This window comes from Hyaena hyaena, unplaced genomic scaffold (genome assembly GCF_003009895.1).
Source record: "Hyaena hyaena isolate Hyena2069 unplaced genomic scaffold, ASM300989v1 scaffold_36, whole genome shotgun sequence".
NCBI classification, from domain to species: domain Eukaryota; kingdom Metazoa; phylum Chordata; class Mammalia; order Carnivora; family Hyaenidae; genus Hyaena; species Hyaena hyaena.
Window position 1 is genome coordinate 5416153 of NW_024080668.1, and position 24635 is coordinate 5440787.

The window sequence follows — 24635 nt, forward strand, 5'->3', positions numbered from 1 at the left end:
AAGTCCTCACCTTTCAGCCCCCGGAGCCCCCACTTCGGGTGGTACGGGGGCGAAAGATGGTGCATCCCCACGCCCCGGCCTCTCGGCCTCCAGGGGACTGAGGAGTGGAAAGTCCAGGAAAGGAGGCTGATTGGGTACGGATTCGAGGCCGAGGATGGCAGATTTCCCCGCCGGGTGGAGAGAGCTGGTTCAGCTTCACCTACCCACCATCTCCCGAGCGTCCGTCGTCAGCTCGGGGAGTCCCAGGTCTGCGTCCCGAGGCAACAGGGATGCCCCAGACTCCCTTCTTACTCTGGAAGGGATTCCGTCCCCAAGGTGCCGGCGGCATCACGAGAGATCCAGTGCAGCATGTCACTTAGCGGTCCGATGAGTGTCGCGGGTCCACACTCTTGGAACCAGGTCTGGATCCCAGACTCAGCCTCTCACAAGCTGTCTGGCCTCAGAGACCATCCATCTCCCAGCCTCCCATTCTTCTCTGTCCAGTGAAAATCCTGTGTCTCTTGTCAGGTTATTGCAGTGGTGACATGATACCAGGCGTGTGATGTTCTTAGCACGGGAGTGAGCCCTTCACAGATCGGACCGTTTCGGTTAGAAAGCGCCATAAAAATTGTACCGCTGCTAAAATAACAAAGTGCTAGACATTTCTTCTCTTTTGGGGATAGAAGAAGGTGACTCAGTTTGCCTGGAGGGGGATAGCTGCAGGGAATCTTCCATACCATGGTGATGCATGAGCTGGGCTTTGAAGGATGACGAGGAGTTTGCTGGGGAGAAAAGAGGAAATCAAACAGAGTATAGGTGCTGAGACTGAGGAGGAGGGAGACAGCAGAAAGCATTTTGGTTGGGGGTGGGGGGACAATGTGACCTAGCTGTTCCTCAAATTGGAGGGATTTTTTTTTTTTTTTTTGAGGAGAAGGGAGTCAGTCGGGCTAAAATGGCTCTTGCCCCTGACCTATATAGGAAAGGAAGAGAAGGGAACATGAGGAGCATTTCAAAGCCCACAAGTCTGCTTCCCCTTTGTGGGGGCCTGCCTTCTGAACTGCCTTCTGATGATTGCTGTTCATCCCTGGACCAAACGGGCTCTCTCTTCCTGAGACTGGCCCCTGACCAATGGGCAGCCGAGGGGCCACAGTAAAGTACGGATATGTGTGAACACACTGTTCACATTGGGGGCCGGAGGGGGCCACGGGTGCTTCCGCGGTCTTCGGAGAATGCTGGTGAATGCAGGCAGTCTCCCTGGTGCACTGAACGTGGCATGTCAACTCCTAAAGAGAGGGCAGAAAGAGGCAGGGCCCTGATCCAGCCCCTTGTCCCCACAGGCGACCACCCCTACGAGTGTGAGTTCTGTGGCAGCTGCTTCCGGGATGAGAGCACGCTCAAGAGCCACAAACGCATCCACACGGGCGAGAAGCCCTACGAGTGCAATGGCTGCGGCAAGAAGTTCAGCCTCAAGCACCAGCTGGAGACGCACTATAGGGTGCACACAGGTACCGAAGACGGGTGAGGGCACCTGAGCTGGGGCAGGGACCCGGGGGACAGGGAGGGGGCAGGTGGCTGTCCAGGGCAGCTGGGTGAGGATGGTCCGAGGCTTACCCCAAGACTGGAACGTGGCTCTGGTGAAGGTTAGCACGGTGGCCCAGGCGCCAGTGCCTGGGTCAAGGCCGAGGCAGACGTCACTAGTCGATCACAGCACGCTCTCCAGGGGCCCAGACTGGCCTTCCAGGCAGCAGTACCAACGGCTTGCGGATGCCGTGCAAGATGGCGTCTGTTTGTGAGGCCTGATTTGGGGCCCAGTTGGCCTGCTTACTGGAAAGTAGAGGCTGGGATGGTTTCTTGTTACTGGGGGGTGGGGCACTGAGTCTGGTTAGGATGAGGGCTGGGTCACTGTTGGATTGAGTTCCTCTCAGAGATCAGAGGGTATTTACCAACCCCTCTTCATGTAAAACGTTTTAACATCTCGCAGGGCCTTCATGTTCCTTTTTACGTAACAATCAGAGGTGGGGTCTGAGGACAGAATGAGTGGACATGGCCCTGGGGTCCAGAATTGCCAGATTTGGGGGCAGTGGAAGGCTGGAGCTGACCTGCACCAGCCCGTGAAAGCCCATCTTGCACATCTGTTCCCAAGTGCAGTGACATTACCTCGGGTGCTTATAAGCAGCCGGGGTTGGAGTGGTCCCAACATGGCCATGGGCAGTCGCTACAAAGTCGAGGCTTTTAGCAGAGCCGATTGTTAGCCGTTGACCAGCAGCACACTGCAGGCTGAGGGGAAGGTGGATATTTCGAAGGACTTCCCATGAGGATACAAGGTAGTGGAAGGTGGTGGAATCTGGTAAACTTGGAAGCCTCTTTTGATCAGGGGAAGCAGCCGTCCTGACTGGAAGACAGGGCAGAGGTGACTGCAGACAGGGCGTGCTGGCCAAGGGGAGAGTATGCTTCTGTGGGTGGGGCACGGGAGAAAGGAGGCGACAAGGAGAGGACACGTGCTGTCATAGCCGTGCGTTCTCACCTCCAGCCTGGGCCACAGGGAGAGCCTCAGGTGGGGTGCTTGCTGCTGACAGTTCGAGTCCCTCCCAGCATTTTCCAGAGCCCTGGGGCTTCCTTAGCCCCCTGCTGAGGATGTGACCTGGTGAGCGGATCATTAAATGCATTGGTGGTGACTATTGTAAATAGCAGGTCGATAGTTAGATCACTTTGGCTGTTCATTACTTCATTATTTGCTGGGGCCTCTGCACAGAGGAGTATCGATAGTGAGATGGCTGGTCAGTTAATTACTGTATCGAAACAGGGTTCCCTCACACCCTCTGCTCAGCTCCAGGGGACTCTAATCGGGAGGAGGCTGGGCAGCAGCTAGGGCACTCCCAGGCTCTCTGTCCCTCCGACCGCTCTAGCCCCACTGGGAAGGCAGGGTCCAGGGCATCTGCTTGGAGCCTTAGAGGAGTGGGCGTCCCAAATGGAGCACATTTGAAGGACAGGATTCCCTCACTTTCATCCCCCTCCCCCCTACCAACTATAGCCTCGAAAGGACTCTACTACCTTGTTCCCCTGGAAGGAACATCCCCAAGGACTTTGAGGGCCTCACTGCTCCTTCTCTAGACCTCCATGCCCTTTCTTCGGAAGGGAAGATTCTGGGCCTTTGGGAGGGCTAAGCAGAATAAGGCGGCACTAAGGGTGTGCTTAGCAACAGAGCAGCCCCTCGCTACATGTGGCTGGTGAACTGAGCAACCGTGGAGTCCCTCTGAGCCACTGAGCATGCAGTTCTAGAGGCACTAGCCATGCTTCAGGTGCTCAGTAGCTCTCTGTGGCCAGTGGCTACCATATTGGATGGTGTATCCACACTTCAGGTGCTCAGTAGCTCTCTGTGGCCAATGGCTAACATATTGAATGATGGATCCATGCTTCAGGTGCTCAGTAGTTCCTTGTGGCCAATGGCTACCATATTGGATGGTGTATCTGTCATCGCAGAAAGTTCTAGTGGGAGGTGCTAAGCTAGAGGGGCCAAAGTCTCCAGAAAGCCTGGCTGTGGAGCGAGGGCCCAGAGCAGCCCTGTGGAGACCCTCACGGCCCTTTCCCTGTGTCCCGGCTCTCTCCCGCCCTCCCCCCACAGGTGAGAAGCCCTTCGAGTGTAAGCTGTGTCACCAGCGCTCCCGGGACTACTCGGCCATGATTAAGCACCTGCGCACGCACAACGGCGCCTCCCCCTACCAGTGCACCATCTGCACGGAGTACTGCCCCAGCCTCTCCTCTATGCAGAAGCACATGAAGGGCCACAAGCCTGAGGAGATCCCGCCCGACTGGAGGATAGAGAAGACGTACCTCTACCTGTGTTACGTGTGAAGCGAGACCGCGGCAGTGGCGGGGGAGCGGGCAGCCGGGAGAGAAGTTAGAGCAGGATGAAGTCGAGGAAGGACTGTGGAAAAAAAAAAAAAAAAAGAAAAAAAAGGAAATAGAAAAAAAGGAAAAAAAAAGGGAGAGAGAGAAGAAAAAGGAAACCTGGTGGCTGTCTGGCCTCGGACTCTCTCTGGGGGCCCAAGTGACCTGGATGCCCGGACACCACCCCTCCCCGGGGGCCTCTGTCCCTCCTCCCTGGCTGGAGGTCGGCTTCATTTTCTTGGGTTGGGTTGGGCATGGTTTGTTTAGCTCACTTGGTGGTTATTTTTCTCTTCCCTCCACCCAGACCCTCCTTTTGCATCCAGAAGTGGAGGCTAGGGAGGGAGTGAGGGGTCCTGCGGTCAGAGGCAAACAATCTTTGCCTGCTGCCCACCTCAGAGGGAGGGGGCCCGCAGGTGGTGAGGCTGGGCCGGGTCACGGTCACTAGTCGATGGTCACATGGCAGCTCGGGTTTGCTGGGGGCACAGTGGGGTGGGAGGGGCTCCCTTTCCCTCCCCACCACTCAGTTCATCTGTTGCCTCCCCCACAGCTCTGCCACACGGGGTGTCCCCTCGCGGTATTCAGTAGCCTCATGGCTCTTGCCCCTCCCCCAGCTCCTTGTTCCCTGCCTCCGAGAGGCCCCTCCCAAGTGCAGGGGTGCCCAGCCCCTCATGCATCAGGTGGCGCCTTCCTCCTGGCTTAGCTCCCTAGCTGGGAAGCTGCATTGGATTCCAGAGCCCCCGCCCCACCCCACCCTCCGCTTTCTGAGAACACAAAATAAATGGAGAGCCCCACCGTCGTCAAGCCCCGTCATGAGCGAGGTTCCTGCTGAGCTGCTTTCGCTTCCAAAATGGGAAAACATAACTAACCATATACTTACTGTCCCACCAAGCAAACCCACACCGGTCCCGGCCACCCGTTTCAGTCCCTAGGAGAAGGCGTCCATGAAAGGGCTCGTTGTCCGAGGGAAGGATGTGCCCAGATGTGCCCTATGCCTGGAGAAGGGGACGTCCTGCCCAGGGGTCGGGCCAGCTGGCTGGGGGGTGAGGACCCCAGTCCTGGTGCAGAGAGCAGCACAGAGTTCCTGGCTCTCAGGGCAACCCCCCCACCCATAGTCCACAGGGAGGAGGAAAGAGAGGAGGAAGAGGAGTTGAAAGCGCTTTGGCCCTTGTGTTAATGTTTTACTTCTTTTCTATGTCCCCTGTTCCCTTGTTAGCACATTGTACTTGAATTACCTCAGTTTTTTGTGACCTCATGAGCTTTTTTAACCCCTGTATCTTTTTTTGGCTGGGGGTTGGAGGAATGGGGAGGACATTTCTTTTCTGTTTCTTGTATGAATTAATAGTTGGTTTAATAGACTTCAGCTGGCCACGGCTCTTTGCCATCCCAGCTGGACGGAGCTGGACGGACGGAGCGAAGTACTCAGGATCTGAACGTGAGAGCCGGGGTCGGCGGAAGGTGGGCGGACGGGAGGGTGTGTCGGGGGCACTCTGGAGTCACCGTTGGCTCTGCCCAGGGCCCCCGGAGTCCTCTGCGCCCAGCAAGGCTTTAGCCTACAGCACTCTGGAGACGATCCTACCTTTAGAATTTGCTGGCTCCTTTGGGTCTGGGGGCCCATCTTATTCAGATCCCTGCAACCGTGTGGCCCCACCTCTGTGTGCGTTACCGTTGCCAAAATGGGTCTCTTTTGCAGGGCTGGTGTGGGGACGAGCCAGCCTCCGTTCTGTTGCGTTAGGGTAGGGGTGTTGTTTTTCTAAAAGCTACCTCTTATGTTCTTCTGGTTCTTCTTCTGTTCCCTTCCTGCCTCCCTTTCTGCTGCTCTGTTTGCCTCCTTCCCCCCAGCTGCCCCACCCTGAATTCTGGAAAGCACGTTTGCAATATTTGGTTCGCTTTGGGATGGGCCCTCCGTTTCATCTCACGCTTTATTTGTAAGAGTTTTGTTTCTTTTTTTCTTTCCTTTCTCTCCGAGAAAGTTGTGGCTGCGTTTTTATCTTAGGGTTTTAAAAGTGATTTCGGGGAAGCGGTTTTGGGGAGAAGAGTTGTGAGGGCGATGGGGAAGTCCGAGGGATGGGTGCTGCTGTGACCACCCCCCCTCCCTCGGGCCCCATCCTTCCTCGCCCTCCCCTGCAATCTCGCCCGCCAAATCTGAAGGCCTTAAAAATTGTGTGTTGGGGGTTCTGAACTTGGGGGGACTGTGTCACTGGACTGTCGGTCGGGGATGATAAGGTAGGAGGATGCTGTTTTGCAATTGTAATAATGACCTAGTGCTTTGGAAAGGACAAAAGGTAAACTTGAACTATGTGACTAGAGAAGTTGTGTTGATAATGTGAAAAGAGGGGCATCAGCTGGGGGAGGGACGGTCTGTAAGAAATGTGTATGCACTATGCTTCCTCCCCTAGCCTGGGAAGAAGGGGCGCTGCGGCCCTCAGGGGGTCTCTAAACCCCCAAAACGGTATTTTAACAGTGAGCTCTCACGCAACTTCAGTGGGGAAGGAAAAAAAAAAAAACTATTCCATAGACCTAGCTGACACCTCTCACTGGCGCCCACCCTTCCCACGCAGCCTGGGTCTCCTGCCCTGTTCATAAACGCTGAGAGGGTTGAGCTAATATTTACAAATTGTAATATTTTTGTAATGTTTGTTAGTTCCTTCGTCAGTTCTACAGGACCTTGCCCTTTCCTTTTGTAATGTGAATAGGAAAGAAAAAAGACAAAAAAAAAAAAAAATCCACCACCACCACCACCAAAATATCCCTCTGTGTGTGTGTGTGCTTGTGTGTGTGTGCGTGTGCTTTTTGTGTGTGCTTGTGTGTTCAATCATGCAGTATTGTAATCTGGTGTTGCAGCATCGGACGGTACTAAGTGAGCACCTGTCTTCCCCTGCCGTCCCTGAGGGACCCTAGTGGGGAAGTGAGGAAGGGGGGGGGGTTCTGAAGGATACTGAGTGGAGACGCCCATGTTGACTTTGCTCTCCCCACCCCCACGAAGCCTCGACACCCGAATAGAGGCCAACATGCCTCTCTGCTAGGTTCCTACTCACAAAGACGAAATAATTCTGACCTTGCCAAGGCGAAGGTCAAAAATTATCTGGAGTCTTTAGATGTGTAAAGGGGGCTGGGGAGACCGGGACGGCAGAGGGTGCCATCTCCCCAGGTGAGAGCTGAGTGCTCGCTCTTCCCCCTTTCATTCTGCCATCTGGCCCCTTGGCCACCTGCTGCCTTTCGCTGTGATACCGCTGATGACCGTCCTGCTACTGCCTTACCCAGCATAGCGAAACTTCCAGCCGGGAAAGTCCGAGCTGCTTCACGGTCCCTTCCTAGTGTTCAGCTCCTACAGGCGTGTCCCTTAGTGCTTTTGGTGACATTTACCCATCATGTGCTCTTTCCCTATTCACTCCTTCACTCATTCAAAGCATTAAAATCCTATGTGTATATAGGATAGACAAATATATAGATATATATATATATAGCCAGAGAGAGATATAAAATAGTAAATATCATTGCTGCTTTGGGCTGCTTTGGAGGAGGCCACGGATATGGGGAAGGTAGATCCGGGGTGCAGGGGTGGGTAGGGAGGCTGGGGGCCCCAGTGATTCAGTACAATCCAGGGATGCAATGCAGGCTTGTGTAGTCTTTGTGCCTGAACGTTTCTCCATGTGTAGAAAAAACACAATATTTGCTGCAATTTTTCACAAGTGTATGGTACCCTTCTGGAGGCTGTTGGGACAGCCGGTCGCAAGGGTGTTAAGGCCCTGGAGAAGGGGGCCGTTTGGCTTATACCTCCTTACAGTGGAGTGAGCAGTGGTGGGACGGCCTCTGGACTTCGTCCATGGGGGTGGCGGGGCAGGAGGAGATTTGCGGAGAGTCCCCTGCAAGTCCCGTAAGAGTGAAAGCTGGGGCGCCACGTGTTAGGAAAGCAGAGGAAAGATCGGACGCCGTCCATTGTTCCTAGGCCTGTGTTCGGTCTTTTTCCACTTCCATCTGGTTTCCTCCTTCCCGGGGCTTCATGGCGGCACTTACCTGGATGGGTCAGTAGGAGGGAAGAAGGCCAGACTGGCCCTGCTCAGCGGCGCTCACGGGCGGAGGAGAAGGCAGAGCCAGCCGGGAGAGGGGTGCAAGACCAGGGAGGTTGGGTCAGGGGAGGAGGGTGGGGAGAGAGGGGTGAGGCCCCGAAGGCCTGTTGGAGGGCAGCCCTGCCTCCCTGGGTCCTCGGCAGCCCCGCTTTGCAGACAGGGTACCAGCCTCCTGGTGTGTGTCGTAGACTTTGTCCGCGTAGTGTGATGCATGAACTTTGTGAGGTTAAGCCGTGGTGGTGTGCCAGGACATCCGACCCATATATATAAAGATAAATATATATATATATGTATGTAAATTATAGCACTGGGGGCCCGCGCTGCCCTGCTGGACCAAGCAAAAGTAAGCCTTTTGGTTTGGGTATTATGTTTCGTTTCGTTACTTGTTTGTTTTTGTGGCTTGTCTTCTGTGGTGACAGCGCAAGTGCCAGTCCTGTTGCTCTGTATTACAGAATCTGTGTTTTTAATTAATTGACGTTCTAGTTCATGTCTACCTCAGCACCTCCTCTTAGCCTAATTTTAGGAGGCTGCCCAATTTTGTTTCTTCAATTTTACCGGTTACTTTTTTTTTTTTTTTTTTTGTACAAATCTCTCTCTCCCCCACCGCCCTCCCCTTCCCTTCTCGGCCCCCCACCCCCGTCCCCTTCCCCCGCTCCCCTGCCCCCGCCCAGCCCCAGCCCTGCTTGCCAGCCCCTACGTGGTCTAGTCCCCGTTCACCCAATGTCAGTGCGGTCCTGGTCGCAGCTTTCCGCATCTGCCTTCGTTCCGTGTAGATCGATGCGTTTCTTTGTAATTTCAGTGTTTCTGACAAGACTTAAAAAGGAAAAAAAGAAAAAGAAAAAAATGAATTTACTGCTGCAGGTTTTTTTCTCTCTCCATGTGTCACTAAGTGAAGTTTGTGCCTTCTATAGCAAAGAGAATATTTTTTACATCCTACTAACAGTAGATTTTTTTGTAGTGAACATTTTTTGTATTTTTATTTATAAGTCTCATAAGAAAAATAGCAATGTTCAGTTGTATACCTTGAATCTGCAGTTAGAAGAGAATAAAGTTAATTCAGTTGTCTCTGGCTTGAAGCGTGCCCTTTTTAAAAAAAAAAAAAAAACAAGAAAGCTGCTTTGTTTTTTCTGACTTTCCTGGGGTGGTTGACACCAGAGGACCTGGGATTTCTGGCTGGGGCTGGGGGAAGAGAAAGTTTTGGTGGATTGCTGTGGCCTTTTATGCCATAATTTCAAGGCACATAACCCACTTTGCAACGTATTTTTCTAATACTTTTTATTTTAAAAATAGCATTAAATTCACTATCATTTGATCCTTGGAACAGTGTATGGAGTCCGCACTTGTCCATTTATTTCTTCAACGTAGACAGTCGTGCAGTAGCTCGGATCAGTTACTGCTGTGAGCTCAGGTGATACAGTGGGGACAGGACGGAGCCCCTGTCCTCGGGGAGCGGACACCCCTGAGCCACAGCGCCCGGATCCATTAGCTGCTGTTCGAACCCGCTCGGGTGGCGCAGCTGCAAAGTGCGGGGGGCAGAACTTGCATCCAGATCTCCTGATGCTGAGAGTCAAGTTTGCTTTCTCCCAGGACTCCACAGGCAGGGGGCTCCCTCCTGTCCGGTCTTCCTAACAGCCATTGTCAACTTCTCCCCGACATTTCTCAAAAAGCTCCCACGCCGTCGGAGGTGGCTGGGTGTGTGGCGGCCACGTGGCGTGGAGAAGGGACATGGGAACGGGGGGAGCAGGTGGGAGGGAGCTGGGGTGCGAGCCCGACATCACCACTAACAGAATGACGCGTTCCCACGAAACTCGATGGACATGACTGCCTCCCACGCCCTCGCCCTGTCCTTGGCCCGAGGCGGCTTCTACATGTTTTCCTTCCCTCCTCTCCCTGGGGACGGCAGCACTGCCGCCTAGAGTTCTTCCACCGGCCCCACTGACTCCTAGATGCGCTGGCCTAGCACCCCTGTGGAGGCCGGCCTACCTGTCCGGCTCCAGCCAAAATCCTCTGTCCCCTCGCCTAGACGTAGGGACACAGTGGCCCCACACAGGGGCCAACCGAGGGGCCGCCTGACCCCTCCCCACACCACACCCTGCCCGGAAGGCCTGGATCTCTGCCTAACCTGCCTGCCCTGGGCCTGGACTGGAAGCGGCACCTTTCTTTTTTTCTTTTTTTTTTTTTTTTTAATATTTTTATTTCTAGGAGAGAGAGAGACAGCGTGAGCAGGGGAGGGTCAGAGAGAGAGGGAGACACAGACTCCGAAACAGGCTCCAGGCTCCGAGCTGGCAGTCAGCACAGAGCCCGACGCGGGGCTCGAACCCACGAACCGCGAGATCATGACCTAAGCGAAAGTCGGACGCTCAACCGACTAAGCCACCCAGGCGCCCCAGGAAGGGGCACCTTTCAACTCCGCGAGGCCCCAGGTCTACCAGCAGAGACCCACCGGGAACCACACTTACCTGGGACGGCCCGGTGACCCCGGAGGAGGAAGGGACACAGGAGGGCACGCTCCCCGCCTTTACTACTTGGCTCCTCTACTTTCTTCTCTCCTTTTCTCTCTGCTCTGCCCCCTCATTGTTCTTTCCCATCCTCTCTCTATTCCTCTAACCTTGTCTTCTCGCATTACTCCTGTTTTTTTGAGGTTTCTCCTGGCCTTCGTGTCTCTGGCTCCCACATTCTCTCTCGTCTCCCCATATCGCTCATCTTGGAAACCGGCCCTTGGCCAAAACTCTATTTGGTTTGATTTTGAGCCTCTGCCCCCCGTTCCTCAGCATGCGTCCCTTTCTGCTCTGGGTCCCCTCTCCGAGGTCCCCCAGGCCTCCCGCCCTTCCCCCACACCCCTCCCCCTCGGGCCTCAGCTTTCTCTTGACAGATGGGAGGGCAGCGAGCACTCCCTCTTTAAAACAACATTTAATGCCGTTTTCTGTTCTTGGACATCAAAGCTGGGGCTTAGGCGCTGCGCTGGGGTCGCTGTGGTGTGGGCTCTGGGGGAGAGGAGGTAAGTGAATAGGGCTGGGCTGAATGGGCTTTGTGTGGCCGCTGGGGTCTGCCTGCTTTACATGCTCTTTGACCCAGATATGATCTCATGGAGAGAAAGGGGCCCTGGCCCGGCCAGCCTGAGAACGCTCTGGGGCCTGACTCGGTCCCCACCCTCCCGCCCCCGCCAGCCCAGCCCTGCTGCCCTCTGCCCCGGCCTGCAGCAGTGGGCCGCCTCCTCCAGGAAGGCGCTGGCCGCGGGGGCGCTCTGCTGGGGTCAGAAGAGGGGCCGGGCTACGTCCCTCCCGAACGTGCTTCCGAGGACATGAGTTGGAGCCCCCGATGCACATGCAGTGTCCCTCCCCGGCCGAGGCCACTCCGGCTCAGGTGGGCACGTGGGTCACATGCTCTCCGCCTCTAACAGCTGTCTTTCCAGCTCTGAGGGGCAAAGGTGGGAGAGCGGAGGCCCAGAGCCGGGAGACTTGCTGAAGACTCAGGCACATTGTGGCGGGAGAGAGAGGCAGATGGCGGGCCAAGTGTGAAGCCAGGCCGTCTGTGTCCAGCTCTCCCCACCCGGCTGCCTGGGGAGCCCTTCGCTCCTCCCACCAGGAAGGGGAGAGGGCAGAGGGGGACCGACCCCAGGTGCCCTGCCTCCCTCTGCTCCATCCTTTGTGCTGATGTGTGGCAGCCCAGAGGGATTTTCCAAAGATGCAGATAGCATCATGTCCTCCCTTTGATTCAAGTCCCTGGTGGGGACTCCTAGGGTGGAATTCAAACTCCCTAACAAGGCTTAAGAGACCCTCCGTGACAGAGCTCCTGTGCTCACCACCCCAGCCTTGTCTCAGGGGGGACCCCCACATTCTGCAGCTGCTCCCACTCTATGCTCCAGACACCTGGACCCCAAGCGGTTCCTGGAAGACACTAAGCTGCGTTCCCCTGTGGGCCTTTGCACGTGCTGCTTCCTCTTCGGTGCGGTGCTGATGCAGGCTCCCCTCACCTCACTGTCTCATTTTCACGCCTCAGCTCAAACCCAGCCTCGAGCAAACCTTCCCTGGTCCCACTCCAGGGGATCTTTCGTTGTAGTGCACTCTAATCACCTGCTTTCTTTTTTTATGTTTATTTTGAGAGAGAGTGTAAGGGAGGGACAGAAAAAGGGAGGGGGGAGGGAGAGAGAGAGAGAGAGAGAGAGAGAGAATCCCAAGCAGGCTCTGCATTGTCAGCACACAGTCCAACACGGGGCTCGAACTCACCAACCATGATATCACGACCTAAGCCGAAATCCAGACTCGGAGGCTTAACTGAGCCACCAGGCGCCCCTGTAATCCCCAGCTTTGTTTACTGTCAGAGCCCGACACTGGCTGGCACGCGGTGGGCACCCATGCATCGTGGTTGGAGAAATGGATGAGAGACCGAAGGAAGGGAGGAGAGAGGCAGTTAGCATCCAGGACTGAGGTTGCAGCTGCCAGGGTCCCTGAAACTGGAAAGTAGGTGCGCAGCCTGTGTCCGCGCAGGCACCCCCCGGCGGGCACCCCCCGCGGGCCTGCCTGCCACGGGCGCCCAGAGGCCTCAGCATAGAGGCTCCCGCTTCCTCTCACAGCCGCCCACCTCAACTGTTTGCCACGGGCCGTGTGCATGTCAGCACAGGACAGCGGCGCAGGACGCAGGGACAGCGGCGCAGGACGCACAGGCACAGGACAGCACGGGCGCAGGACGCACAGGCGCAGGACAGCACGGGCGCAGGACAGCACAGGCGCAGGACACAGGACAGCGGCGCAGGACGCACGGGCGCAGGACGCACAGGCACAGGACAGCACGGGCGCAGGACGCACAGGCGCAGGACACAGGACAGCGGCGCAGGACGCACAGGCGCAGGACCGCACGGGCGCAGGACCGCACGGGCGCAGGACCGCACGGGCGCAGGACGCACAGGCACAGGACAGCACGGGCGCAGGACGCACAGGCACAGGACAGCACGGGCGCAGGACGCACAGGCGCAGGACACAGGACAGCGGCGCAGGACGCACAGGCGCAGGACCGCACGGGCGCAGGACCGCACAGGCGCAGGACCGCACGGGCGCAGGACGCACGGGCGCAGGACAGCACGGGCGCAGGACAGCACGGGCGCAGGACCGCACGGGCGCAGGACCGCACAGGCGCAGGACGCACGGGCGCAGGACAGCACGGGCGCAGGACAGCACGGGCGCAGGACGCACGGGCGCAGGATACAGGACAGCGGCGCAGGACACACAGGCGCAGGACACAGGACAGCGGCGCAGGACACAGGACAGCGGCGCAGGACCGCACGGGCGCAGGACAGCACGGGCGCAGGACGCACGGGCGCAGGACAGCACGGGCACAGGACGCACGGGCGCAGGACAGCGGCCCAGGACGCGGGACAGCGGCGCCTCACAGCAGAAAGCTGCCCGGGCCCCGCTGGATGTGTGTGCGCACGTAGACACCTGCTCCCCGGCCAAGATGGGGGTGGTGGGGGGCACCCCAGCTCGTTCTTGCCGTGCTGCGGGGTCCGGCCCGCCATCAGCACGCCCAGCCCCTGCCCGCTGCGGGCTGGCGGGAGGGCGGGCTCCGCTCTGGGCTGCGTTCTCTGCTCTCCAGGGGGTGCCTCAGAGAAAGTGAACTCACTCATTTAAACCTGACTCTGCAGCCCCGCCACCCCCTGCAGGGCTAATTACCCTGTAGCTCTAAACTGATTGCTGTACACTAAGCTTAAGCCCTCCTTTATTTATTTACCGACTACATTAATAGCAAAGCCGCTGCTCTCGGCCGCTCCCAACTGTACGCCGGCTGGCGGCACCCCGTTTCTCTGCGTCCCCCTCGGCGAGGCAGGGTGCGGAGTTGCAGCCTGGCACGGAGCCCCCGAATCTGCCACCCTCTCGGCGTCCCCGAGCCCAGACAACCGTGAGAACAATTGCCTTTGTCCATGCGCCCTCCCAGGCCCAAGGGAGGGGTTCCTTCTCTGGTTCTGACTCCTCTATGGAGACCAGCACGCATCACAGCCCAGCTCTCCCTGCACAAGGATCTTCTTCCGTGTCTAGGCCTCTCCGGAGCTCCCCTTGGGCTTTCACAACTCCCACGAGGTGCTGAGCACTGGCTGCATTGAGCAGATGGGTAAACTGAGGCTGTGACTCCAGCTGTCAGTGGTGAAGGTGGGGCTTGAAGCCAAGACTTGTCATTCCAACAGCCTTGTTCTTACTCCTCCGAGATGCTGCTTGTCAAGATGCCCCCCCATCAGATGTCACCCCCAACACTCCCACTGCCCCCCCCCACTCCCACAGTCTGACATTTCCCTTTACCTGCCGGGCTCCTGGCCTCCACTGTTTGCCATGTGGAAAGAAGCCCATTGAATCAAAACCTCTGTCTCCCAGCCTTGTCTGCCTTATTCACCTGCTCGCCCAGAATTTGCTGGAAACATAGGCACTAGAGCCTTTCCTTCATTCTTAGTGGCCTCTCCCAGGGCAGACCTTAGCCACCACACCCCTACCCCCGCTTCCTCTAGGCCTCACATGGGGCAACTCTGGGGAGCACAGGCCAGCTGTGGGCTTCCGGGTAGCGCCTCCCCGATCTCTTGCTCTGGAGGACAGCCATGCCCGGGGCCGAGCTGCCTGTGTCTCTGCCTGTGTCTCTGCGTGCCCTCACGTCCCGTGAGGCAGATCCGGGCCCTGGCCCTGGGGCATGGCGGGGTTCTGCAGGCCAGATGGGCAGCGTACGGACCCGTGGATTCAAGCACCCAGGCTCAACTTTGATTTGAAATAGCAAGGTGGCTGGTGTGCTGGACACGCAACACCCCCTCCCCCCCCGCAGGAAGAGGGGCGGTGGGGCTCTGGCAGAATGAACAGGGGGCTCAGAGTCAGGAGGCCCTGGGTCTGAGGCCAGCTCTGCCGTTCACTCTTTGACCTTGACTGCAGTTGAGAACTGCTCTAAGGTCCATCTTGTAAAGTGGGGAACAGTAACGTGTGACCCTTCGACCCTCAGGACAGTCATCGGCTGGAAGAAGTCATGTGAATCAGCTTTCTCAAAACCATGGTGCTCTCTAAAAATCAAAGCTATAAATGGAGGGGGGGCACGCTTAGGGCTGGCACAGGAGGGGAGCTGCTGGCCTAGATGGTCCTTCCCGAGGCAGGAACCCTCATGGCCAGGACCCCGGAGTGGAGGAGTCCTCTGCTGGCATTGCTGGGACTCTGTCGCCACCTAGTGGGTACGGGCTGCAGGCACGTCTGACCATTTGGAAGGTCTGGAAAGGGATTGGGAAGGAAGGGGTGTCCTCTTCTGAGCGGCTTTGGTTCTTTGGGTCCCCGCTATACCAGGTTGGGCTGGATAAAGGGAGAATGTGGTCCAGACTCATACCAGAGAAAGAACGGTTTAACTTGGGAGGAAGTTCAAGTGGACTTTCCAGAAGTTCTCCTGAGTCAATTTTTCAATCCCGACCATTTTCCTCCTACCTTTTCCCGCACTGGCCAACTGGTCATGCCTATCCCTACCCTCCCATCCCCAAGAGGCTGGATTGGAAGCTTCTGTCAGCTCGTCCAAACCCCAGGTGCCCACGGAGCCTCGTCTCCCCTGAGGGAAGGTCAACCTCTGTCGGAATCCAGCTCCTCAAAATCTTTGCTACTGGGAGAAGCAGGCGGGCCAGGGAAGGGTTGCACCAGGAGCTGAGAGCCCAGATCTGGCTCATGGAGGACCTGGGAGACGGCAGCAGGAGGCTGTGTCTTGGCACCTCCGGCCATCCAAGGGATGCAACTAAATGCGTTGTAAAACCCTTCCCAACACTAGATTTCTGACTCTTTGACTCTGCAGCTGTAAAATCCTCAGAGCAAAGGATACATCTCATTTCAATCACAGCTTAGCACTTCTTCCAAAAGCAGCATTTTCACTGGGAGTTTCTCCCACCACCCAAGATGCGGTTTTGGCTTAAGTGAGCTTCTAGTGACACTAGGTGGTGACAACGGGGAAATGCATGCATGAAGGTTAGTCTGATCAAGGTAAGGATTTTTCCCTAATAAATCCCCATTTGAGAAGGGAGGGAGTCACAGAATGGGGGGGGGGAGGGGAGGGCATGGGGTTGGACCTCCCTAGTTTGACCTAATATTCACTTTATCCTCAGAAATCTCTTGCCAATTAGCATTCCTCCTTAATACCCTATCCCAAGCAGCAGTACTTGACCTTTCCCTTAATTCCCCACAGCACAGCCGAGACCAGGCTGGAATATTTAAATTAGATTTCTTGAAAGTCTCAAGGACAACAAAAGAAAATAAGCACCAAGAACAACATAACATTAGTCCAGCTCTCTGCCCGCCTGCCTTCAGGAGCCTGGCGCCATCTTTGGAGAAGCCTAACAGAGACAAACCCCTCTGTCAGAGACAGACAGAGAGAAGAGTCCTCCTGTGGAAGGTCAGCTCCTCCCCTTGGGCTCTGGGTCAGTCTTTCCAAAATCTGCACCTTCTTTCCGCTTCTCTCTGCTGCATCCATTTCTCCCTCTGCACCAGATTGTTCCCATCAGCTTACAAACATCTCCCAGCGTAACATGACTCCATGTCCCCTTGGGTTGCCATCCAAACCCCCCTCCTCCAAACAACAAAATTCTAGAGAGAGCTGCGTACCGACACCCTCTTCATTTTTCTTACAGCTTTTGCTCTGAGTTTGTCTCTGCTACTCCATGGATGTTGTCGTCTCAAGCCCGTCAGTGGCTCCGTCTTCTAAAATACGACTACTTGGCTGCCTTTATCCTATTTGCTTTCTCGGCTTTCTACGTAACTGGCTTCTTTTGGGAACACTCTTCTGGTTTTTCCCGACCTCACCAGCTGCTGCTCCTCAGTGTCATTGGCTAGCTCCTTCTTCTTCCTCTGCTGGAACGTGGGGTGTTCCATTCGGCTCTCTCTAAAGGCTTCCTCGAACCTCTTAACTTTGTCAATCTACTTCTATCGCTTTTAGTATGTGCGAATGACTCCCCAGTTTTTATCTACAGTCTTGAGTTTTCCACTGAGTTCTCTACGTCTTCTGGTTCTGCTTTCTCTCAAAACCTTGTCACCTTCCTTGTCTATCCAGAAGGAAGGGGAGAGAGAGTCTGAAGAGAGCTTAATGACTTTTCCCAGAAATGTGTACGTATATGGATCTCTCCTGCTCTCACCCCACCGGATTGCCCTCAGTCACGTGGCCACACCCAACTCAAGGGAGACTGGAAAATGTAGTCCAGTTCTGTCCAACGGACAGACAGATTGATTTTCAGGGAAGAGCAAGCACTTTCTGCCACAATCTGGCTGTCACCAAATATCTGTTTACCCTCCTCTTCCCACTCAAAGAACATACTCACCCCCAAAGAGAAACGGTGGAAAATTCATCCTGTTGTTTGGATCTGTTTCAAAATTCGGGATCTCTGGGCGATATGCAGTCTTCACCGTGAGCTCTGTGAACATAGAACAGGGTATCTGTATAAGTTTATGGCTAAAATTAATGACAATAGTCTATTCTATGCGATATGAAAATATTTAGTGACCTGTGCTTTCTGTGGCCATCAGTTTTCTCTCTTTCCCCCGGTGTAAATTAAAGACTGTATTTCCCTTGTACTTCGGGGTGGCCAGGTGACTGAGGGCCAGCAGTCAGTGTGAATAGGAGTCGTTTGTGCCATTGCTAGACAGAGGCTTATTTTTTTTTTTTTTTTTTTTTTTAGTTTATTTTGAGGGATACCATGTTGGGAGAGGGGACAGAGAGGGAGAGAGTGAGAAAGAGGATCCCAAGCAGGCGCCCCATGGTCAGTGCTGTGCAGAGCCTGATGCCAGGCTCAAACCCATTAAATGCTGAGATCATGACCGGAGCGGAGGTCAAGAGTGGGACACTAAACCCGCTGAGCCGCTCAAGCGCCCCTGGACAGAGGCCTTTAAAGGGCAGGACACTCTGCGTTAGACTCCTAAGGCTGGCATAAGAAATTTCTGCAACTTGGTGGCTTAAACCAACACAAGTTTATTCTCCCACAGTTGTGGGAACCAGAAGCCTGAAAGCAGGATGTCGGTAGAGACTCATTGTTTCTGAAGATTCTAGGGGAGAATTTTTCTCGTCTAGCTCCTGCTGGCTCCTGCGTCCCCTGGCCTGTGCAGCAGCCCCACCTCTGTGGGGGTCTCTGTGTGGTTTACTGTCTCAGTGCATTTAGGGCCCACCTCATCCAGTACAATCGCCTCTCTGTCCTCACCTTCGTCACGTCAGCAAAGGCCCCATTTCTATGTAAGGTCATATTCTCTCTTTTTTTTTTTTAAGTTTATTTATTTATTTTGAGAGAGAGAGAGAGAGAGAGCGTGCACCCGTGCATTAGCAGGGGAGGGGCAGAGAGAGCCGGAGAGTCCCAAGCAGGCTCTGCACCGTCAGCACAGAGCCGGACACATGGCTCTGTCCCATGAACGGTGAGATCATGACCTGAGCTTAAATTGCGCTGAACGCTTAACCGACTGAGCCGCTCAGGCGTCCCTCAGTAAGGTCATGTTTTGAGCTTAGAGTGGACATGAGTTTTTGGGAGATGGTGTCCAATCCCCTTGTGCCCTTTACAGCAAAAATGCCCTTTGGCCACGAAAAGAACGGAGCGCATACACGTCCCTGTTCCAGAGCTGATGGAGCCCAGCACACAGGCATCTGTGAAGGTTCCCTGCCCCAGTAGTGGAAAAAGTTCTTTAATTAGACCTTGGATCTCCTCTCTTGGAAAAGTACCCTCGTCACTGGCGGAAGTTCTTGGGTCCAGCCTGTGGGAGAGCATCTCTTGACTACTATCTGCCCTGGCCACATCCAAAGTGGGTCCTTGAACTTGGGCCTCCCTTGGGACTATAGTTTCACCACCAGCCCAATTCCCACTTGTATAAATTGGGGGAACGAGTGTGGTTCAAGGCATTATTAGGCTGGGTTCATGGATATTTGGCAACTCTGTTTCTTTAAAACCAGGCTTCGGACCTCTGCTTCCAGTCCATCCCTCAAGCTGGTAATCACCCCTGCAGGGCTTCTCTAGCTGTCGAACACTCTTTTATTATTATTATTACTACTAATTGTTTTCTCCCTCAAATCTGAGCCTCCTTGTCAGCTTCCCGTTGGCTACCTTGGGGCCATCTGGAAAGGTGACACTTTTTTTTTCTTTAAGTGTATATTTATTTATTTGAGAGAAAGGGAGGGAGAGAGCACACGAGCAAGGGAGGGGCAGAGAGAGAGGGAGAGAGAGAATCCCAAGCAGGCTCTGTGCTGCCAGCATAGAGCCCGCCATGGGGCTCGAACCCGTGAACCCGTGAGATCATGACCTGAGCCGAGACCAAGAGTCAGAAGTTTAACTGCCTGAGCCACCCAGGCGCCCTGAAAAGGCAACTCTCTTTTATTAAAAAAAGAAAAACTAATGTTTATTTTTGAGAGAGAGAGAGACAGGGTGCAAGAAGACAAGGGGCAGAGAGAGAGGGAGACACAGAATCTGAAGCAGGCTCCAGGCTCTGAGCTGTCAGCACAGAGCCCAACACGGGGCTCGAACTCCAGAACAGTGAGATCATGAGCTGAGCCAAAGTTGATTGCTTAACCGACTGAGCCACCCGGGCGCCCCAAGGCAACACTCTTAATTTGATGTTTGCCACAGAACCAGATCCCTTTGTAAGAGAGTTTTAAATAATGAGCCTTTATTGCCTGAAAGCTTGTCCAGTCTTATTTCTTGTAATTCAGCGCATAGAAGCAGTGAGCTTACATCTATCCAAGAAAACACAAATTTCTGGATTTCCCCTATGTTCCTTCATTTCTTCTTGGAAACTTGCCATTTCTTTCCTGAACTGATCCCTTGCTAAGAATATCTTGCTGCAAAGCTGGACAGCAACTTGTTTCCACTAACATCTGCTTCTTTCCTCACTCTGTGCTCGGAAGACACTTGGTCTGCCTCCAGGGTTATTGCAGGCAGGAATTTCCCCAAATGTACTGTTCCGGCCTAGCAAAGGCCTTCCAGTTTTTCTAGCTACGCTCTCCTTGCTGCTGCTGAAGGTCCTAAATAACCTGACCAGGTCTACCTCTCTGACCTCTCACTTCCCTTCTACCACTCCCCAGCCTCACTGTCTTCCGTCCGCCCTCAGACAGGGCAGACGTTTGCAGATGCTGTTCCCTCTGCCGAGAGCCCTCTCTTCCTTTTGTCTTTCCTGCCTGCCTCCTTCTGGTGTAATTCAGGTCTCAGCCCAAATATTGCCTCTTAATGGGGTCTTCCCTGACCATGCCATCTATAGGTTGATTGTCATCACGGCCTCCTTCTGGTGTAATTCAGGTCTCAGCCCAAATATTGCCTCTTAATGGGGTCTTCCCTGACCATGCCATCTATAGGTTGATTTTCATCACGTTTATCACCATCTACATTCTCTTCTTTATTTATACTCATCCAGAGGAGCCTCTGTGAGAGCCAGGGTCCCGTCGGCCTCTGCCACCACATCCCTGAGTTTCAGAATGGCGCTTGCCACGCCGTTGTTATGAGAACACACGCTTACGGAACACCGTGTGCCAGACACAATTTGCGATCTTTGTCGAAAACTTGTTTTGCTGACAAGTTTCGAAGATACACAAAAAGTAGGATAATATTGAACCCCTCAGAAAACCTGTCACCCAGATCCAACACTATCAGGATTTTACCCGCTCGCTTTACCTGTCCTCAGTTTCCTTTCTTTTTCTTTCATTTTCTCTTCTTTGTTTCTGCTGAAGTATTTTAAAGAAAATCCCAGGCATCCTGCCGCTTCCTCCCACCTGCTTACTTCAATCTATGCATTTTTTTAAGTTTATTTATTTTGAGGTAAAGCTAAAGCAGGGGAGGAGCAGAGAGAGAAGAAGTGAGAGAATCCCAAGCAGGCTCCATGCTGTCAGTGCATAGCCTCACATCGGGCTTAAACTCACGAACCACGAGATCATGACCTGAGCCGAAATTAAGAGTCGGATGCTTAACTGACTGAGCCACCCAGGCGCCCCCAATGTATGCATTTTTAAATGAATGTTTCTTGCATTTCTTTAATGGCATTATATGCCTTCAAAAATTAGCAGTGATTTCTTAGTACCATCGCTCGGTCCATGTTCAGATTTTCCTGATTGCCCCAAAAATGACTTTTGAGAGTCAATCTGTTTGTATTAGGAGCCATGCTAGGACCACACACTGCATCTGTCTGTTGTTCGTTTCAGATCCACGCCCGCCCATGTTGTTGACTTGTTGAGAAAAGGGGTAATTACAGTTGACCCTCGTACAACACGGGTTTGAACTACACGGGTCCATTATACGTGACTTTTTTCAATAACTACAGAATGGTGCTGTAAATATATTTCCTCTTCCTTATGATTTTCTTCATTACATTTTCTTTTCTCCAGCTTGCATCATTGTAAGAACACAGTGTATTATACACATAACATACAAAATATGGGTTAATGAATGCCCTATTTACACTTACGGTAAAGCTTCTGGTCAACAGTAAGCTATCAGTAGGTAACTTTTGGGGGGAGTCAAAGGTTATACACAGATTTTATGTCTCTGTCATCACGTTTATGGGCTCTGACTTCTGCCAATTTCCAATCTGCTGTTAAAGCCACCAGTGGTTTCCTCACTTCGGAAATGGTATATTCCAGTCTAGAATTTCTTTACAAAACAGAAGTTTCATTTCTCTTTTGAGATTCCCTGTTTGCTGTTCATTAAGACTGTATTTTTCTTTAACTCCTTGGACACATTCTGCATAACTGCCTTAAGGTCCTGGTCCATTCATCATACAGATGATCTCAGAGTCTGTTTCCATGGATAGCTTTTATTTTTATGGGTAACCTCTTCCTGGTTCCTGGAATATCTAGGAGGTTTTTACTGTAGGCTAGATATTGTGGGTGATCTATTGGAAAGAGTCCGGATTATTTTGTTTTCCTTTAAAGAGTGTTGTGTTTTGTTTTGGCAAGTGATTAATCTCTTAGAGGCGTTCCTTGCACCTGTCAAGGGGGTTGTTAGGGTAAATCTAAAGTAGCCTTTATTCTAGAGCACGATCCTTCTTCCCAAAGCATAACGTTTCTGGTCTGGCAGCTGAATGGGGCAATGGGAAGCTCTCTCTACTCTGGCTGAAACGATGACTCCCAGCACTCTGTGACTGCTAGTGTTTCCATTCTGCACTCGACTCCTCAGCTACACAGTCTCTTATGAAGTCTCAGTTTGTGCCTGTGCAGCCCAGTTCTTGACAGAAACTGACAGGGAGTCCCTGGTCTGGGTTAAATTGCGTTCCCCCGAAAAGATACATTGAAGCCCAATCCCCCAGTACTCTAGAATATGACCTTTATTTGGAAATGGGGTTGTCACAGAGGTCGTTAAATTAAAATGAAGACTTTAGGGTGGGTCTTCATCCAGTATAACCAGTGTCCTTCTAAAAAGGGGAACTGGACACAGAGAGAAAGCCATGGGAAGATGAAGGGAGAGATCCAGGTGATGCACCTACAAGCCAAGGAATGTCCAAGATTGATGGCAACCACCAGACACCAGGGGAGAGGCATGGAACAGATTCTCATTCACGGCCCTCAAAACACACTAACGCTGCTAGACGCCTTGATCCAGACTTCCAGCCTCCAGAACTGTGAGAGAGTAAGCTTCTGTTGGCTAAGCCGCCCAGTTTGTGGTATTTTGTTTTAGCAACTCTAGCAAAAGAATGCACACCCACATGGACTTTGGGCCCCCACCCACATGACTCCCTCCTCCTTGGCTCCAGCCCCACGCAGTCCCGACTAGCAGCTCCAGATTCTGATCTTGGCCTTCTCGGCTCGGCAAGACTACTGGGCTCTTCTTGGATTTCGCCGTCTCAGGAGAGTGTCCCCAGGCAGAGAGCTGGTAAAAGCTCAGGCTCACTTCATGGGACTGCGGTTCTGTGCTGTCTGTTAGCCAATCCCTGAAAGCAGCAGGGTCACACATTCGGTTCAGTTTGGTAGTTTTTATGGTGAAAGGCAATTCCAGTATCTGTTACTCTGGCGTGGCCAGAAGTGACATTGCTGTTCCAAATTCTTGGAGTTATTTATGTTGAGTAAATTATTTATTTGAACTCATTTACTGCTCTCAACACTTCTGTGAGGTAGGCTGTTAACATCATGAACTCCAGATAAAAGGGGAGGGGACAAAAAAATAGATTAAATCACTCATCCAAGGATGTATCGTATAAATAGTGGAGGTAGATTTTGAATCTAGGCAGTTTAGCTCCAGAGTCTGCGCTCTTCAATATTAGCCTATTATATTATGTAATAGGTGCTCGATGAATGTGTTTTGAATGAATGAATAGGCAGATGGCTGTCCCTCGACTTTGTTGCCCATTCACCTTACATCCCACTTGCCCAGGAAAATCCCAATGTGACCTCAACCTTGTGTCTTTGCTTCTCCCCTACCCAGACTTTTCAGATTTTCTGGAGGAAAAATCACACCGAACTACCAAGACCGAATTTGTACTGAGTCATCTAGGCCTTTGAAAATACCTAACAATTCTGTCTTTCCCTCGTCTTTGCCTTCCACGGACTGTTGGTGCTGCCTCGAACCTCACACACATGTACTTTCCTTCTCATTTTCAGCAAAAACACAATTTCCAGCTGTGAACTCTCCGATTTCCACTCATTTCTCTAAATTTGACTTGCATTGGCCCCTATCCTTGCCTTTTGCTCTACTGCCAAAATATGTAGTGTTTTTCGCTCTGGCTGAGGCTATGCACGTGTGGCTGGTGGCTGGTGCCTTTCTTCCCTTTCCGAACCAAGTGTTTGGAACTGTCACTTACCTTCCCGGTGTTCCTCGCTGCCTCCCGCCTCCAGCTCCCTCCCTCCCTCCAGTTTGGCTTCTGTGCTCCTTACCTGTCCATGTATTCATGTTGGCTTTTCTTCTTATTCATTTTATCCTTATGCTTTCTTTAAATGTGTTTGTTATCCTTTTAAAGTCTGGATGTAGTTCCCAAATTTATTATTTTTTTTTCTGTTCTTTAATATAAATATTTAAGATCATAAATTCCCCACTGTTGTGTATCTTATAGCTTTTCATCTATGTGATTGTTTTCTCTATATATTTAAAAATGTTTGTTTGCCTTTTCTCATCGATCCAAGAATGTTTCAGAGAAAATTTAAACATTTCTGTGTGGTAGAGGGGCACCTGGGGGGCTCAATCAATTAAGTGTTTGACGCTTGGTTTCAGTTCAGGTCATGGTCTCACCATTTGTGGGTCTGAGCCCCAAAACAGGCTCCACGCTGGCAGTGCAAAGCCTGCTTGGGATTTTTTCTCCCTCTCTCTGCTCCTCCCCCACTCTCTCTCTCTGTCTCCCGCTCTCTCAAAATAAGTAAATAAATAAACCTTAAGAATTTTCTGGGGGTACCTAGGTAGCTCAGCCGGCTGAACATCCAACTCTTGGTTTCAGTCCACGTCATGATCTCACAGTTTCATGGGTCTGTGTCCTACGTCAGCCTCTGCACTCTGTGTGGAGCCTGCTTGGGATTCTCTGTCTCCCTCTTTCTTTGTCCTTACCAAAATAAATAAATAAACTTTAAAAAATAAAAAATAGGGGTCCATGGGTGGCTCAGTCAATTGAGTGGCCAACTCTTGGTTTTGGCTCAGGTCATGATCTTGCATTTTGTGAGTTTGAACCCCCCCACCAGCCTCTGCCCTGACAGTGCAGAGCCTGCTTGGAATTCTCTGTCTCTCTCTCTCTCTCTCTGCCCCTCCCATGCTTGTGCTCTCTCTCTCAAAATAAATAAACT

General features: G+C 53.0%; 1 protein-coding gene across 1 annotated transcript in view; it reads left to right on the forward strand.

Moving 5' to 3' along the window:
* Positions 1-3909, forward strand: part of ZBTB16 (zinc finger and BTB domain containing 16) — a 184505-nt gene extending 180596 nt beyond the window's left edge. Inside the window, exons 6-7 of the mRNA XM_039229242.1 lie at positions 1317-1484; positions 3602-3909. Coding sequence (XP_039085173.1) covers positions 1317-1484; positions 3602-3831 — 398 coding nt within the window. The 3' untranslated portion in view covers positions 3832-3909. The remainder of the gene's footprint in view (positions 1-1316; positions 1485-3601) is intronic.
* The last annotated feature ends 20726 nt before the right edge of the window (positions 3910-24635 follow it).